Source organism: Anas platyrhynchos, chromosome 13 (genome assembly GCF_047663525.1).
Source record: "Anas platyrhynchos isolate ZD024472 breed Pekin duck chromosome 13, IASCAAS_PekinDuck_T2T, whole genome shotgun sequence".
In the NCBI taxonomy this organism is placed as follows: domain Eukaryota; kingdom Metazoa; phylum Chordata; class Aves; order Anseriformes; family Anatidae; genus Anas; species Anas platyrhynchos.
Genome location: NC_092599.1, coordinates 7314872 through 7333063, shown reverse-complemented (window position 1 = coordinate 7333063; position 18192 = coordinate 7314872). Strand labels below are relative to the sequence as shown.

The following is an 18192-nucleotide window of genomic DNA, read 5'->3' as shown; positions in this document are numbered from 1 at the left end:
CATTTGCACATGATTTGTATAAACGCTTGATTCTAGTAGTGTATGTTTGTTTATTTACTTATTTTAAAGTAACCTTAAATATGACATCCCAAGTTCCCATAGACACTGCCTCTGAATCACTCTCAGATGAAATTCAGTTCTCGCATTTAAAAGTAAATAATAACAATAAAATCGTGCAGCCAGCCGTGGAACTGAGCTGAATGTCTCAGCTGAAAGACTTGTTTCTGTGTCAGTAATAAACATGCCACAAAGTGGAACATAACGATGCTGATAACAGAACTGTGATACTGTGATAAAATAAGCCTATTATCCCAAGGTGTCATTGACTAACTTCTTAGTATTAACGAGATTAAATGTTATAAATAAGATATAAAAGATAGAAACCTTTTTAGTCTGTAAAACAAACACTTACTATAAAGGAAGCAGATCTCATGAATATGTAACTTTTTTAAAGTTAGTTTGAAGGCTTGTTCTTTTAAAGTGATTGCACTGGGAAAGAAAGTTCTCGATATACTAGAATGAATTTAGACACAACTTGAAGGGTCATTTGGAGGGGTAAAATGATTTGATGTAGCTTTAAAAGAATACTGAAGATGGAATTTTACAGAGCAGATATGGAACTAAAATTTTCCGAAGTGTAAAGCAAGATACTTTTTGTTTCCTCTGGGACTAAAGCACTGAAACCCTAAAAGTCTCTGTGTGCCTGGAGAGGTTAGGAGGTCAGTGAGATGTTTTTCAGAATAGTTTCTGAATTTTCAGTTTCAGCCATAAAGGAAGATTTTCACCACTTGTGTTTTCTAAAACAAACCAAAAAAAAAAAAAAAGAAAGCATTCACATGACTAAAGAAACCTTGTTTTCGGCCTTACCTGATAGTTACTGCTTCAACTGTGCAATAGAAGTAAAGGAAAAATATCATTTGAATGAAGGAAGGAAATAATTTCTAAAACTATTACAACTTGAAAAACCCCAGCTTGAGAATCGTAAAGTTTTCAGTGGTGTGCCAGTTTCTGCCTGCTGATCCTCCCCAAAATATGCTCTCATTGTCCAGAAAATGTCTTTGAAGGGCATCTGCTATAGCAGCTTGGCTCACTCACTCATCCTTCTCTTCCATTTATTTGCTTAAAAGCCAAAGGCGCGTCCCTGACAGCTGACTAAACCATGGTGAGAAAAGAACTGGACACTTTTCACTACAAGCAAAACCTCCATCTGGAATTCTGGACTCCAAGATGCCTTGAGTTTTCCCAGCTTCCCATGGTCCTCAGGTGTGGAAATCTACTGGACTGTCACTCAAACAAGGAATTTCCCTGAAGCCATGTCTGTAGCAGTGAATATACTAGAAATGGACACTGGATGAAGTTCAGCCACATAATTGCTCTTATCAGTGTTAACGGTGGTCTGGACTAGTTTGCTACAAATCTGTGAGATTTTCCTTACAGGAGTACATCATCTTGCCACTATTTGACATAGATTGGCTGGGCAAAAGAATGTTTTCTGGGGGGCAAATAAACATTACTGTGGACTTATTTTTATACTGATGGTGTCTTTTATAGGTGATAGCTACCAGACAGACACTGTCAACAGAGAGGACCCCGCAACAAGGGGGAAAAAACAAACGTGTGAGGCACAATGGAAAGAAGCCCTCAAGAAGGGAATATGGCTTTAGTGTTTTTATAGCAATGTTCCTTTAATGGAATATAAAAATAGCACAATTCAAAAAATAGTCTTTGTTTTGCCCAGCCTTTTGCAAGTAATTTGGGATAAGAAGCTATCAGGAGTTAAAAATATAAAATATATTAAAAAAAAAAACTTTTAAAACAACAATAACAACAAAAAAAAAATCAAAAAACTTGTTTGAGGCCATTGCTTAAAAAGCAAGTATAAAAAGTTGTACTTGTGAGATACAAATATTATTTTCTATTCTTTTTAATAAGATTTGATTGCAGAAGAAAATTAAAGTTAATTGCTTTTTAAAAAAAATCCAAAAATATCAAACAAAGGCAAATAACCTCTAAAACTATATGCCCAAAGAACATATTTCCTGACCTATGCTGTATACCATAAGCCTTTGTTATTTTAAAAAATAACAACTGTATTGGTTGAATTAGGCTGGATTTGCCTTCCAGCCTGTATAAAAAATAAAAGAAAAAAAAGAAAAAAAAAAGAAAAAAAGCCCTTTTAAAACTAAGTATTTAAAGTATTTAAATATTTTCTAAAAAAAAAAAAGTAAAATAAAAGTCAGATATTTTATGCCTTGTTTGTATAACTAAATCATTAATGTGTTATGCTTTCAACCACTCAGTGAGGGTTTCCAAAATTCTGGAGCATTTGCCAATTTGACAGCCGAGTTCCACGTAAAGTGCAGCTGTATGCATCCCCGTCAGCTCACACCTCCCGAGGTTTTACGAATAAAGGGGGCTTGACACAGTTTTATATAGTCCAGTCAATTTTTACAAAGTATTTTGTCTTGCTTCAAAACACCTCCAAAGTGAATTCCGCTAAAGGGCTTATTGTAATAGGATTTGGTTCGTCTGGATGTTTTTTGTTAATTTTTTTTAACGTCAGGTAAAGTCTCAAAAACTGACTCAACTTTTATTAAGGGGCAAAGCAAAGGAAAGCAAATTACTGACCAAGAGGATATTTTTCTGCCTTAAAGGGGCACCAGCTGTCGCTGAGAACAGACAATCTGAGCCTGTCCAATAGTTCCTGTAGCCCAGCCTTCCCCCGTTTCTGGTGGCAAAGAGTACATCAGGGAATCCAAAGCCACTAAGAGTAGCAGTTGCTTAGCTGTTTACCTACCGATGCTTTCAGTTTCACCCGAACTTGCTACAAAATCCTTGCTATACAGCAAAACAACAAGAAGCCTCTATGCAGACACTTTAGCTTTTGAATTGATGCGAAAGATGACATTTAGAAAGCAATGTGTATAGACTCTTATTATGCAAACTTTAATCAAAAAACCAACAAAGATATTTTCAGGAACAAAAAGATTCATAATTAATAAGATGCCCTGTTGAAAGGATTGTTGCTGTGATTGGTTTAACATAAAAGGAGCCAAAGTAACATGCCACAAAATGAAATCAATATTTATTAAATCCTGCCCGTTTGGAGTGAAATCCGTGTTCTGATGAAGTCACTGGGGCAAAAATTTCACTTCAGGACAGTCTCAGTCACAAGTGCAATTTGACTTGATCGATGTAAATGTAAAGGAAAAAAAAAAAACTTGGCGAGAAGGAGCGCCGGGGAGTTGGTGACCGAACTCTCCTCTTTTTTTGAAGGTTCTGTTGATCTGAAAGCATAATGGCAAATTCACGCCCGTTCAATAGCACGCAGACCTTTTAAAAAGCTAATTCCTGAGCGCTGTGCTCATGTGGAGCCAGCCTCCACAGACACCTGCGTTGTGCAGTTCGAAGCCATTGGGAGTCGAGAATTAGAACATCATAAATTCTGCCTGCCCTTGAGCACAGACCTGCTCAAATATTATGTTTTAGATCCTGGTTACAAGCAGAACGTTGTTCCTGAAGCTTTTATTGTCACGTAGTTCTTACTGTAAATAACTAAGGAAGCTGAAATGCATTTTCCTTGCAAAATTGAATTTGCAGTGGCTGGGTTGTTTCTAGACAGATTTTGGTATTAATTTAAGAGATACAGTTTTTATAGTCTTTCCAACTTCTCGTTATGACTCCTGCAGTTTTCTTAACCTAAAAAATTGCTGCAATGATGAACAAAGAATTATACAAGAAAAAAAAAGCATACTTTTGTATCTTTATTTTGGAATTTCTTGTTCTATTATAAATATTGAAGTATCCCTATTTCAGAAGACATATTTTGTTAATTGATTGTACATATTTAAATATGTATTTTTGCACAGGTCTTTTTTTCTTATATCCAGTTTTGGTACAATTGAGATCATCTAGTATTTATTTATTAATTAATTAAAAAAAAGAAAAGGAAAAAAAAAAAAAAAGCAAATACCTTTTTATAATTTGAAGTGGTTCACTGCCAAGCCAATAGTATACCATGCCTACTTTTTGCAACGGGGAGGGGTGCCTCCGTTTTGTGAAAGCTGTGTCCCTTCTCACGTCTCGGGAGCTCTTGCCCAGGTCCTGCAGCCGGATCCAGGCGGCGGCAGCAGCCCAGGGAGCCTGCCTGCAGGGCCTGCGGCCGCAGGGTGGCTGCGGCGTTGCTTGGAGGTTGCCCGATTCCCAGAAGACTCCGTTTAGCTAAGTGACACACTGCTTCTCTTTTTGTAGTGCTCGTGTGCGTGCGTGCGCGTTCGTGTGGGTCTCACGTGGTTTAAAACTAACGGAAAAACTGAAAGTGCCTGATCTAACTAGTTTTAAGCTTGGACTGTTTAGACAGCTTCTCCTTAAAAGACTTGAATGTTCAGTTGAAATTTCGGAGCTTGCTTTTTCCACCTATATATTATATATGTGCGTGTGTATATATATGTGCGTGCATATATATACGCATCCACGTTTATACATATATTTTCTAAAATAAGATGGGTTGACAAAAGGAAGCAAACGATGCTGGTAACTTTTGTACAATGTTTTAATTGGAATACCTTGTGTCGGAACAATCCCATTGATAACGCGTATTTGAAATAATGCCAAGGGTTTGAAACGTGGTTTTAACCAGCAGTTTATTTATCTGTCCCATTTTGGGCAGGGAGCAGAGAGAGAAATGTAAATGAAATAATTTAGAAAATGTTCAGAATACTTCATATTCCAGGAAAACAAAACAAAAACCAAGTAAGTACCTCGGAAAACCTTTTTACAAAAAAAAGATGTGATTTCCAAATGACATTTCTAAGGCAGTTGTCTTCCTGTAAGAGTTCTCTTGCCAAGGAATCTCTCATCTTTCACTCATTCTGTCCTGGAGGAGGGAATTGGGCTTGGAAAGATTCTTAATGTTTCACTGTTCAGCGGAAAATAATCATTTTTACATTTTGTGCAAGATATTTTACGTTTTAAAGATAATTTTAAAATGAGCACTACATAATGTCAATGTGAATGTAGGCCTTGAAAGCATCTTGCTCTGTGTTGAGCCTGGTTCTAAAAGCAATCTCCTGTGTAAAATGTGTGAATAGTTTGATAATTTGTATACATAATCAAGAGCATCTGATCAGCTGAACTCTGTGTTGGCTGCTGTATAGTACATGAACAAATGTCATGGGATAGAAAAAATTACTTTGGATATTTAAAAGAAAAATAAATATATAGTCTATTTGTTTTGTAACAAGTTTCTGTAAATAAAATAATTTATACTATTTATAAGAAAAAGTTGTGCTTTGCTTCATGAAAAAGATTAGTTTGTTGAACAAACATGTTACTAAACAAGGCAATAAAATTAGGACTTTTCAATAAATGAGGTTGGTTGCATGGAATACATTATATGTTTCTGCTTCGTTATGAAATCATTCACCATTAAAGGAAAACATTATCTGTGTCGGTGCCTATGTGAACTAATTTCAGAGAATTGGGCAAATCCTGTCCTTTTGCCTCAGCACTGCGTCAGCTGCCCCAGGAGTCAGCCTGCTGCAATCTGAGCCTGACGTCCTGCGAGGTTTTGTGGCATCTGGGTTTTGAGAGGTGCCGGGAGTAACGCCGTGGTTTTTTCCCCTGCGAGTTCTGTCGCTGAAGGCTCCTGCTCTTTGGTTTTCTAAACAGAATAACAAGAAACAGCTTTTACAACACCAAATACTGTACATTGAAGGGTTGTGGGTTTTTGTTGTCGTTTTGGTTTGTGTTCGAAAAAAGCATCTTCCATTTTTCCCAGTTCAGGCGCCCAGGGTGTGAATTCAGCAGGTTAAATGCTCTTGCAGGCTTTTCTCTGCATGTGACTCAGGACGATTGCATGCGGTGGATGACTTCAGAGAACAGTCTGCAAAACCGGTAAAACTCCTGTTGGGGGGGTAGAACGTGCAGCCAAGGCAATGGGGTTTTTGTTTGTTTGTGGGGTTTTGCCTTTTTCTTCTTTTCTTTTTTTAACGCTAAATGTTTTCTTTAGTATTTGGGATAAATGCTGCAAGCTATAAGTGGGGGGTCAGGCAGCAAGCAGGTTCTGCTTTGTCTTTTTATACTGAGTACTTTTAATATTTCTCTATTTACATTACCTTTTGTATTGGCTGATTTTTTTTCGCCTTCCTGCAAATATGTATTTTTTCCTAGCAGTAATTCCTAGCTTCTGCTCCGTCCTATAAACTATTGGCACTGAAGTTGTTGTGCTGGGCTCTACAAGTGACTACAGCGTGAAGCATGCAGGAGACGTGAGTTCATGCAGCAGAGCTAGCGCTCCTTGGTTGTCATCAAATTCAGGCAAGTCCGTAACTGAGCCATCTGGTTCAGGATTGCAGGATTAACTCTGCATTTAACTGCATTTAAAATAGGGTTCTGTGTTCCCTGATGCTGCAAGGTGAAGAGGGAGGAAAGGTGAGGTCTGATTGTGTGTTGGAGGTGTCCCCGCCCATGGCAGGGGGGTTGGAATTCGGTATCTTTAAGGTCCCTTCCAACCCAAGGCGTTCCAAGAGGAAAACGTTTGCATTTATCCCATATTATCCCATATAACCGAGTTCCAGGGAGCACTGACTGCATGGGGAAAATTGCAGCTTATAATCAGGAAGAGTTTTTTGGTGGTGTGGAAGTTAGAGCCCAACAGTTGATGCGTGTTATGCAAATCCAGATGTCAGAGAGTCTCTGTGCATGCTTTTGAGTGCACGTACGTATTTTAGGTGGCTGCAGGAGCATGGAGCTGGCCCCAGCCTCTGTGAGGCACAGCGAGGCCAGCAGCGACCGCACCGGCCCCTGCTGCCTCTGCACGCTGCTGCCACTTCTGCCAGCTACTGAGCCAACCGATACAAGAGCCTGCCTTTGGCTTTATTTAAATGCAAATTTCTGTTGGGTCATTATTATCACGTTCTGCTGCAACAAATAATCAAACACACGTGGCTTGTATGATCCACCATGGGACTCTTAATTTGACTGAATGCTTTTCTCAGTGCTTTGGCTGAGTGCTGCATTAGCGATTGGATTTGTTCCTAACAACCAGCGTGGGATCTTTGTCGAAGAGAAGCAGTGTGTGCTTGTTTTATTTGTGTTGTTTTTTTTTCTGGCCCACCGAACTTTAGGGGACTCTCAAATACCTTTTCTGAAGTTGTTTAAATTAACCTGTATTCAAACTTCATTGTGAAGGATGAAAACTTGCCTGAGACATGCAGTCCAGGCCATGCTGTGTCCGAGCCAGAGATAAATGGCTGTAGTTGACATCTGTCACCAAATTCATGGAGAGACTTGAGCATCAACGAGGCCAGCAGCACACCAATGCTTTGGTTTAGCTGCTCTCCAACTGCTGGAAGTGTCCATCCATCTGCAGCCCTTCCTGAGCACAACAGGTAATTTATTTATTTTTTTCAAAAGCAAGTGACTTGTCTGAGAGCCCAAACTTTGGAGCCCAAACTCCAGCAAAAGAACAAGCGGAGTCTTTGATAGTCCAGCAGACCGGTGAGCCGAAGGATGTTTGCACACAAACTAGATTTCAGCTGTTTTGTAGAAGAGCTTTACCCACACAACCTGTAACACCCCCACCTCTTTTCCCTCCCTCCCGTGTTCCTGTGGTTTAACAGCGAGTGTCTTGCAGAGCGAGGCAGAAAGCATCGCTGGGGGGGGCTGCAGCTTGGTATCAATCTCTGCGTCTGGCTACTGCAGTGCTAGCGTCAAGTCAGCCTTCCAGAGGGAAATTGGAGAATGGCGTTAGTTCAGGGAGCTGCGCAGGATGAAATTACAAGACAGAATGTACAACTTTTGCATGTGGACTATAAATCCCCAGCAAAGCGTCAGGGCTGAGGCATGACTGGGTGTGTCAGAGATACAATCTGAATTAAATAAATTGAAAGAAATCAAGAGATTAAATAAGTCAGAGGAAAAAGTAGCATGATCATTGGACAATGAAAAAAAGTCACTTCAGGTTTTAAAGCAAGCAGAAATTCTCTCACTTCTGAGTGATATGGAAATTGAAGTAGGCAGTTAAAAATAATAGAGAACGTTATGCCCTTGATCATGGCTCTCACTTGATAATTTCAGGACCAGACCACCCTGGATCTCCCAGAACTCCTACTATTTGAAAAAAGGCTGACTATGTAGCAGATGATCACTTTTTCTTCTTTCAAGAGAGCAATGTAAGTAGCTGCTCTTGCTGTGTATCCAGCTGTGGACTCCAGGAGGTGTTACCTTTCTCTATGACCGTCCATTATTTGACACGGCTGAGAGGCCAAACTGCTGCCAAGAGTCTTAAAATTCTTCAGGTAAAATTGTCGTGACTATTTCCTGCCAGCTCTTGCCTAAAAAATTTTGTTAAGAAGCCCTGCAGGTTCCTTCTAGTTCCTCCTTCACAGGACTAGACTCAGATCATAAAATGACTGAGACAAGTCAAAATCTTTCTGAAAGGGGGTCTTTAAAAATCCTCTAGTGCAATTAGCATTTTCCTAGATAACACTAAGATCCTTGCTAGAATTAATTTATTGGAGGCAGACAAAAAAGACAAAACTATATTTATTCATTAGCACCTGTCAAGAATGAAACCATAACCCTCTACAGTATTTGATCAATTGCCTTAACCTGCAGTAGTATCTTGTGACAGCTGCAGATCGCTGAGGAAGTAATTTCAAATGTAATGCTTTGCTAATGGGCTAGCTTTCTTTTCAACAGCTAAAATGCCACGGTAAGGGAGAGGCTGTTTTAGTTCAAGGTGTTCCCAAAATTATAGCCTTTATGGTTTTCATGGTTGTATTAGTGCTCTACCAGTCATTTGCATCCTTAATCCTTTTCCCTTACACTGTAATCTTCTCATAGCAAGAATTCACACTGTCTGGATAGCATTCAAGCTCAACTACAATTTTTGGCTATTATTATGCAACTGTTTTTCATTTTTGATTCGAATACAGAAGTCTTAAGAATACAACCGTAGGATTGCCATTAGTTCTTTCTGTTCAGATCTTGACCTTGCTTTGCTATTAAATATTGAACACTGACTGTATAGTGGCAAGTAAAGGAACAAAATATATTCCAAGAGATCAATTGTATCATACATTTAATAAATGAACTGGGATCCGTACACCAAAACAGAACATCGCTTACATAATGAAGTGGAAAGTAAAAACACTACCTCTCCTGCTAGTTTTTTTTTTAACCTACAGTATACCAAGTTATACAATATATTTATAGGATACCTCCAAAATGTTTTAAACATCTACATTTTCCATTCCCTCGCATTACAAAAATTACATATTAATTACTCTGGAAAGTTTCTGAACTCTGTTTAGCAGCAAATCTCCTTTCTTGATGGTTTCTTGGTACTGCCAATTCTTGCTATCAGGCCTAAAAATTGTGAGAAAAAAAAAAAAAAGTGTTTAGATTTGAGATCATGTTTTACATGAAGAAACTTCCATTTATGTAATTAAGTGTGATCAAAACATACAGAATTCAAATGGGGTGTGAAATATGATTTCTAGGAATTGATAACGTACCTGTTAGTTTCTACAATCTCATTTACTTTGTCTATTTTGCAGTGTAATCGCCCAGCTGCAATAAATCTTGAAAGCTCCCTAAGAAAAGAGAAAAAAAGTTGGTTGAATGATACTTCACCAAGGAACTGCAGCCTAGCAGCACAGAACCTGCTCACATTGATAGCCTGCTGACAAAACAACACTGGCATCACACTATTTCTGAAGCAACAACCTATGTATTTTCATAAGGTAGCTTACACACCCTAATCTTACTAGTGCTTGGACATGAAACAAGAACAATCACTACAGCAAGCTGAATACAAAACGTCTTAATATTTTATTCTCAGGCCAAAATCTCACTCGAGTTAAAGTGAGACTCATTTAGCTTAGCATCAATTACTGCTCAAATTCAAAGGCAACAGTCACAGAACACACATTCAGAATTTATCCTGTAAATATCTTCACACCAGTCAATTCATTATAAAGGTCCCTTAGTAGTTTCTTATTTTCTACTAGTTCTAAATATACTTGTATAAATACGCTATACTTTTTAATACTTTTAAATACCTTTAAAATATACTATAATCAACTGGTGGCTCACAGCTCATTGATGTAAACAGACAAAATTTCTGGGATATACAGTAAGACAAGTTACAACTAATACTAAATTAACAAGAAGCTAGTATAACTTAAACATTTACCTCTGAATTGAATGGTATTTGGTTTCTCTTGAAAAACCTATTAATTCATTTCTGAATATTTCAAGTAGTACTCGTATTTCTGTAACACTTTTCTATGTTAGAAAATCTGAAATGTCTTTATGAAAGAAGAATGATTCCTGTGAAAGCATTTGAAACAAAGCGTTTCACATACATAATCAAGGTAAAAGTCAATCTCTCACTTCACAATAGTTCTCATCTAAACTAACTCGCTTCACATTAGTTCTCATCTGATCTAAATCTGACTTTCCCTTTTTTACCCTAGAAAAGGAATTAGAAACTGAGACTGCAATGTATGTCTGATTTAAGTGAAAAAAATCACGTCCTGCTCATGTACCAGAAAGCAAGCAAAGCTAAATGAAAGAGACGTGTACAGTAGATAAAATACATCATTCCCTGAAGTTGAAATATTTACTTTGGCATATCTGTGAACCAAGTTGTCTTCTAAAATATTAAGTTTCATGGCTTATGAAGGTCCACAGAAATATCAGTATAAAGAACAAAGCTACTAGTTAAAGATTAGTTTCTCAAATGGCCCTCAGAATGAAAGAAGTACTGGAAGAGTTGTCAGGAGAGACTGCTCTCAAACTGTTTTCTTTACTGAAACAAGATTCACTTATTTTTCTATGGAAGGAAGAGCTTGGCTAAACTTGGCAGGTTTACAGTCAAACACAGATTTTTATTCATGAGATCATTATAAATAATTAAAATGTGTAAAGTGAGATCTTTATAAACGTAAAAAGCTAAACAACTTACTGATCTATGAATTCTACGCTGACTCCAAATGCTTCCGCCATGTATCCTAATGTCAACGACCGGTAAGACTCAAGGAGCTGGCTGTATGCATGGATTCTCATTTCCCGTACATAGTATCGATAGTGAGGTGCAAACAGCCAATCTTTTTTCATCTCTTGCTCTACAATAGCTGGAAGGAGGAAAAAGAAGAAAAAAATCAATTTCTAATCTGTAAGAAATGTAAAATATCGTTTAGGTAAATTAAATATATATAACACCAGTTAATAAATAATCTGTGTGATCAAAACAACATTGCATTCTTGCATACTTCTGAGTATGAAAAGTATTCTACACTATGCATAAATAACTGTGTAAAACTGTATTAGTTCTAGAACCAGAAGCAGCAGTAAGATGCAAACAATATTGTGGCACAGCTAATTTGTCAGCACAGAATACTTCTAGGATGTCAGCAGCTCTCTCACGTGTACTGCAGGGGCATCACCTCACTAGAAGTCAGGGCTGAAGCCTGCAGCCACGTTGGTGTAACGTGGTGCTGAGATGCAAGCAGTCGTTGGTGTGTATCTACCTGAAGAAATGTTCTTACCCAAAGCTAGGTAATCAAGTAAGACTGTCTGGTTACAGGTAAGTTACTTACAGGGATTTCTAGGAACTATGACTTTTTCTCCTGCTGACACTTCGTTCTCAGCTTGTGGCAAGACCAGCAATAGAAAAACACTGGCCTTCATTTTAATCTCATCAGGCCTCGTCTTCCACAAAAGGAAGGGTTCTTTTTTGCTCTTTCTAAATACCTGATTTTCTTCTATTCTAAATAAAAGAATTGCCAAGAACGGAGAAAGTTTTCTGAAAAGACTTTCTTAAGCATCACCCTTTTACACACAAGCCAGACCAGAAAGCCTGGTAGCAGCACTTTCATAGCAATGAAAACTTCACATGTAATTTCTTTTACAGTCTGAGATTTTGGCGTCTTTATAAGGCCTGTAATTTATTTCGAAGATCAAACTTTCAAAACTTTCCCGTTTGGCCTGGTTTTTCACATAAGAGGGTGCTCCACAGCTAGGTGGAAAAGAATTTGAAAATAACCAGATGTGACCTTTCATAAGGCTCACTGTATGTGAAGATATATTTTTAAATTAGCAACAAATTTCAGGTCACTTTTTAAAAGAAAGATTTTTTGTTTTCTGCATAAAGTAGCTCTAGATCTAGACTGTAGCTACTCCACAGAAGTTGTGAATGATCTGAAACGAGCAACTGTAGCACCTGAAATACTGTTGTAAGAAACAACTTACCTAGTGACTGGAAAAAGGCTGCATAACTGCATTCGTAAAGGGAGAAGAGATACTGTCGTACAGCAGGCAAACTATGTAACACTTCCAGAATCTCTGCTCCTTTAATAACCTGAAAGCAGAAGAAGAAAAACCGCATTTAAATACTATTACTTTCAGCATGGAGATAGGAAGAAAGGCTGGGTTTGCTTGAACCCATGCTTACCTTTTCCCTAAGGTCAGGCCTGTCTAATGCAATCATGCTGACATAGACAGTGTATGTTACAAACGTTTTGTAATCCATAAGTTCATAGGACGTAAACGTTGAAACTGTGTCGAGGAAGAGCTCCGCTGCCTGTTTGAAATCTCGAATAGCTACACAGTACAGACCCTGGTACACTTTTAGACGATTTCTCCTATCCCAGTCCCCGCCTTCTTCTATTAGACTTAAAAGAGAAAAAAAAAAAACAAAAAATACTTATGTAAATGTATTATGGAATAAGTTATACGAAACATGTACAGTGAGTCAACTGACACTGTGATTTGAGCAAGAATAATCTACTTTATGGCACAACTTGCTGAAACAGACAAGGCTTCATACATCTGTCAGGGGCAGCAACAACACTTCCTGGGGGCAGGAGAAGCCAGCTGCTTTTGCACAGTGCACATCTCAACTTTAAAAAGTTTACAGCTTCTAAAGTTCAGACAACAGCTTTCTGAGATGCACACACAAATATTACTGCAAACCTCAACCGTGGCAACATACTTCTGCTGCTAAAATCAAAGCTGCCCAACTTGCAGCACATGAAGAAATTGTAACAGCCAAACTTTCAGGCATCTCATTAACATAAAATCAATGTGACCAGAAGCAAGAGCACAGGCCAAGACAAAATCCGTTCAGAAGGCAGTGCACGAGAAAATCAGTGCCCAAGGAGCAGTGTAATGGGGAAGAACCTCTAACATCACCTCCCGAGGCACCAGCACACACTGGAAGCTGCAGCTTGCTACAAGAACCAGTGAAACGTGAAATGTTGAGAACAGAGAGGGAACAGCTAGCAGTGGAAATGGGGGAAGGACAGCTGCACCAAGCACGCCGTGCTGACACTGGGCTCTCGCTCCCAGAGGAGACCCTGGCATTTTATCAGCCCAGCCGGATGGCGCTGGCGTCAGCTGAGTTCAGCTGAGTTCCTGCACTGCGCTTTGTTGTGTGGGGGAATCACACCCCAAGCTGTTTTCTAACAGCTACAGAACAGAGCAGTGGGGGGTACAGCTTCAAACCAAGGCAGCTGCTAGAAAATAACCGAAATAGAAATATTAACTTTTTTTTTCCTCTTCCCCTTCATAAAAATCCATGGTCTAGGAAGCTCTGTAGTACAAGGTAACACTGCCCGTTACTCTGTGACTCTGTCTGTCAACCAGCTGTTGTCACTGTGTGATAGTGAGGTGTTCACCTTCCATTTCTTCTTCCACAGTTTTTCTGAGCAGCCCCCCAGCCCAAACCATACCTTTTGGCCTTTTCGATGTTCCGCGTGATGAGGTCGTTGTCCATGTAGAACAAGCCAATTCTGAGGAGATAGAACACGATATCCAGGCGATGTCCCAGCGCCACGGTTTTGTCGTAAGTCTTGCGGAAGGCAGTCAGAGCTCCCTCCTAGCAAAGCATTTCACAGGGTAAGAACTTGAAACGCAGCTGGATTCATTGCAAAACATCTGTCAAATGTACATGCATTGTCTTCCAGGGACAGTTCTGGCAGTTTCACACAGAACTTTAACGCTGCGTATTCTGAATAATCTTAAAGAATCAAAGTTCAAACAGGAAGTTAAAAAATGTATGAGGAATGGCTTTTTTTAACTCTGAGGACTACAGCAATCAAGACTGTAACTTGAAATTAAGTTGCATTGTGTAACTAACTTAGGAAAGCCTAAAGACACAAGGTAAATGAAAACTAAAATCTACAAATGGAAAATAAACGTATCCCTTTTCAAGAAAAAATGTTTTAATAGCCTACTTGTTTGTTACTTGGTAATTTACGTTTCAATACCCCCTCTTCCATCTCCCACTCACAGAGAAACCACGATGCCAAACCAAACGTGAAGCCATCAAGCCTATGCCAGGAACCAACCTTGTCCCCGATCCTGCACAGGTACTCAGCTTTGGCCATCATGGCATCTCGGATTTCACTCTCCCCCAGGATCTTTTCAGCATCCTCTAATTCGTTATCAAGACGTTTCAACTCCTCCTCGTTAGCTTTCTTCATCTTGTTCAGCAGCTCCGTGTCTACCTGCCACTCAAGAGACTTGCAGAGCGCTTCGTAATACGGAGCCATGTCTGAAAGAAAAGCCAGGATGTTTGTTACTGCCTGCTGCGACGGGTGCGTTTGTGCAGCAGGGCACTGACGGACACCACAGCAGCTCACCAGTGCCAGCTGGGCTCTTTCTGCAGCCAGGTAGCTGTTAAGTCCACACAGCCAGCTGCGCGTTACCGAGATGCTTCAGCGGGCCTTGCCTCTCCTGGTTGTTTGTTCTGATCCTTCCTACCAGGGCTGCTTTTACACCTCTCCCACTCAGCACTTCCCTTACCATTTATTGAACCCTCAGCACACCCCAGGCACAGCTCCTTCCTCCTACACCACCAGCACCCCACTGAGAGCACTGAAAACCAGGGACGGGCACCGCAGTGATGCCTCCAAACCCCCTGGACCCTTCTCCTGACAGCACCCCAATCCTCCCTGCTGCTGTTGGGCTGCCCACGTTGGGGGCTGGTGGTGCCCTCCAGGCAGGCTGTGGGCACACAGACAGACACACAGATCCCCCAGGCCACCCCAGGGATCTCCCCACCCACCTCCTGCTCCTAGATAAGACACATCCACCCCCTGGCTGGCTGGCAAATGGGCAGACAGACTGACAGACCCACAGACTGTCAGACAGACAGGCAGGCTGTCAGATAGCCCATCAGACAGACTGACAGACCCATAGACAACAGGGTGTCAGTGCGTCAGACAGACTGACAGGCTATTGGACAGGCTGGGAGGCCGTCAGATAGACTGGGAGATCATGGGACAGACTGACACATTGTCAGATGGACCATCAGACAGAGGGGCAGGCCGTCAGACTGATCCTCAAGCCATCACACAGACCGGGAGACCGTTGGACAGACCAACACACTGTCAGATAGACAATCAGGCAGACGGGCAGGCCATCAAACAGACCCTCAGGCCATCAGACGGACGGGGAGGCCATCAGACAGACCGACAGACCGTCAGACTGCCCCTCAGACCGCCCGTTAGGCTGTCAGACAGACACACAGACCAGAAGACCGACGTGAGGCCGCCCCTCAGCCCGTCACACCACCCCGCAACCCCTCAGCCCACCCCGCAGGCCCTTACGCACCGTGCTGCCTCACGGCCGCCATCAGCTCATCCCTCGCGGCGGGGTCGGGCGCCCGGGGCCGGAGGCTGAGCAGGAAGCGGAGCTGCGCGATGCGCAGGTCGGGGTTTTTGGGCAGCCCCTCCTCCTCCAGGTTCTCCAGCGGCATGGCGGCGGGGCCCTGCTGAGGCGGCGGCGGCGGCGGCGCGGCCCCAGTGACTCAGCCGCGACTGCCGGAAGCGGCGCCCCGCTTCCGCTTCTACTTCCGCTTCCGGCCCCTCCGCGCGGGTCCGCACCGCCCCCTGCCGGCTCGGAGGGAAAGGAGGGGGCGGGGGGCGCGTTGCGCATGCGCAGTGTGGAGGGACGGGGGGGGAAGGGGAGGGGGGGAGCGGTGCGCGCGCACAGCGCGGGCTGCAGGGGGCGCGCGCGCACGCGGCCTGAGGGGGCTGCACTGAGGGGGGGGGGGGGGGGGACATGGGGACGGTGCCCACAGCCCCTGCAGCCGCCTCAGCGGCCTCCTGCACCCCATCCCTCAGCCCCTGCGCTGCCCCTTCCTCATGGGGCAAGTGGAGTGTGGAAATAATAAAAATAAATCGAAAAAAATTAATAAATGTTTTTGCGAGGTGGTGTTCTTGTGGCGCGCCGTGAGGGGAGCCCGGGTGCAGCTCAGTGGGGTTTTGATCCCCAAAGTGTGCCCCCACTGCCTCGCCTTGGGACGGGGTTGGGAATTTGGGGATGTTTTTTTGTCAGAAATAGCGGGGGGGTGTTGGGATGGGTCGCCCAGGGAGGTGGTGGGGTCACGGGGCCTGTGGGGCTGAAGGAAAAGGTTGGACGTGGTGGGAAAAAAATAAAATTCCTTGACTGGTGGTGGGAAAAAATAAAAAATAAATCAGCTTGTAGCCTTCGTGGTGGCGGAAATAAACTCGACTATGTTACCCAAGAGCATATTTGTGGCTCAAAAAGCCAGAAGGCAGACAAAAAGGGCTCTAAAAGCCCCATGTTTTGATGCCATCACATGCTGTGCGGGACTGTGACTCCTGGCTTCTCCACCACACTCCCACATACTTCTCATTTAGCTTTTTTTAGCATTTCTCCATCTCTGTGTTAAACACTTTGTTTTTATCTTTCCTGGCCTCGTGCTCTTTCGACACACCACAGTCCTGCAGGGCTGCTGCCCACCGCTCCTGCTGGGTCTCCCCATCAATCCCTCTTTGTGGGGATGGTGCGGTTCAGCACCGCTTGCCGCCCTAAATCAAGGCCCTTTCTCATCCTATAAAGCAAGGCGAGCATCAGCCCTCGTTTTCCCTTGCCTGTTTGTCTCTGTCATCCCTAACAGGATAACGACGCGGCTGGAGCCGGGCTGCTGCTCCTGCTTAACCAAGGATGCTCCTCCGGACATGCTTGGCTCTTAAATGATGCCTTTTGCTGGATCTGAGCTTTAAAAACAGTGCCTGGAATATTTTGGAGTTGGGTTTCCCTTCTAGGTCATGGAGAAATTGGTTCCTCCACTGTTTTAGCACCGCTTATTCCCAAGATTGGTTCCTTTGCATTGGTCATGAATTATTTAGAGGTTTGCCAGCAGACACTGTTGTCTGCCGCATTTTTGATAAGTGCTAATATTTGTTATGTTGATTCTCATCTTTTTGTTTGTTTGTTTGTTTCTCATTTAAATTGCTGGCTTGCACTTCTACAGCGTTTTACAATAAAAAAAAGGAGAACAAGTGTTTGGAGTTGGGCAATTCCTTTGTTCTTGAGGAGCAGCCTTTTTTTTTTTTTTCCTGTTTCTTTTTTTTGACTTGCAATCTCTTTTGTATTGATTGTGCCATCAGGAATTGCTTTGATGCTTTGCAAAGAGCTGTACATTGCAGTAATGCTGATGATATTTGCCTGGTGGCCTTTGTGTTTGCTCAGAAACCTATTAATTACTTGGTTGGTTTTTGTTTGTTTGATTAGGACAGACACCTTTAGACCCCCTGCAAATTATTGTGTTGGAATCTTGTCCCCAGATATGTCTCAGGATGACGTGCTCTGGAGCTGTGGCCTGCTGCATATTGCTAGTGTGCCACGGTTAGGAAGAAAAGTCTGGCTGGATCTCTCTGACGAGTCCTGTGCTCCAGGCGCTCTGCTCACCCCGTGGGTATTGCTCATGAGAGACATCAAGCTGAGGTTTGGTCACAAAAATTCAGTTCCTAATAAAGACTGGTCTTTTTTTTAAAGACCGTGCAGAACTACTGTGGCTCTGGTCACTTGTACTGTCTGCCCAAATCCCTCGCCCTTCTAATCCTGCTGCATTTTGGCATCCATGATGCGTTGTGAAGGGAAGAGCCAAGGTTTCATTACTGTGCCACATGAAGAAGCTTTTCATTTTCCCATTTCTGGATTTGCCACCTTTTACTTGGCCCCAGTGTCAGTTGTTAGGAGCGAGAAGAAAGTAAGGGAGTCGATTTTTAATTTTCTTGGGCTTAGTTACTGCTGAAATGTCATGTTTTGTTTTGTAACTGTATGAAACACTAGTTAATTAAAAAAGCCAACACTTCTCGTCTGTAAATATTTGCCTACACTTTGCATATTTATGTATATTTAAGCAAT

The 18192-nt window shown here is 42.0% G+C and overlaps 2 protein-coding genes across 6 annotated transcripts in view; one reads left to right on the top strand and one right to left on the bottom strand.

The window, feature by feature from the left end:
• Positions 1-5449, top strand: part of ATXN7 (ataxin 7) — an 82318-nt gene extending 76869 nt beyond the window's left edge. For all 5 annotated transcript variants that reach the window (XM_027467756.3, XM_027467750.3, XM_038185728.2 and 2 more), the window contains one exon: positions 1128-5449. In XM_027467756.3, coding sequence (XP_027323557.3) covers positions 1128-1145 — 18 coding nt within the window. In that variant the 3' untranslated portion in view covers positions 1146-5449. The remainder of the gene's footprint in view (positions 1-1127) is intronic.
• A 3619-nt stretch (positions 5450-9068) lies between these two features.
• On the bottom strand, positions 9069-15869 carry PSMD6 (proteasome 26S subunit, non-ATPase 6). The gene is made up of 8 exons (XM_027467749.3): positions 15628-15869; positions 14361-14566; positions 13743-13888; positions 12464-12683; positions 12262-12370; positions 10976-11144; positions 9522-9599; positions 9069-9372 (listed from the first exon to the last, which is right to left on the bottom strand). Exons 1-8 carry the CDS (start codon positions 15770-15772, stop codon positions 9276-9278), a joined length of 1170 nt encoding a protein of 389 aa, XP_027323550.1. The 5' UTR covers positions 15773-15869; the 3' UTR covers positions 9069-9275.
• Between the last annotated feature and the right edge of the window lie 2323 nt (positions 15870-18192).

What these genes read in the sequence shown, in the direction of transcription:
- PSMD6 (XM_027467749.3), bottom strand. Translation starts at nt 15,772, where the DNA reads ATGCCGCTGGAGAACCTGGAGGAGGAGGGGCTGCCCAAAAACCCCGAC. An exon ending in GGCCTGACCTTAGGGAAAAG is followed by an intron (nt 12,371 to 12,463) that starts GTAAGCATGGGT and finishes TTCTGCTTTCAG; the next exon opens with GTTATTAAAGGAGCAGAGAT. An exon ending in AGCCTTTTTCCAGTCACTAG is followed by an intron (nt 11,145 to 12,261) that starts GTAAGTTGTTTC and finishes TCCTCCTTCCAG; the next exon opens with CTATTGTAGAGCAAGAGATG.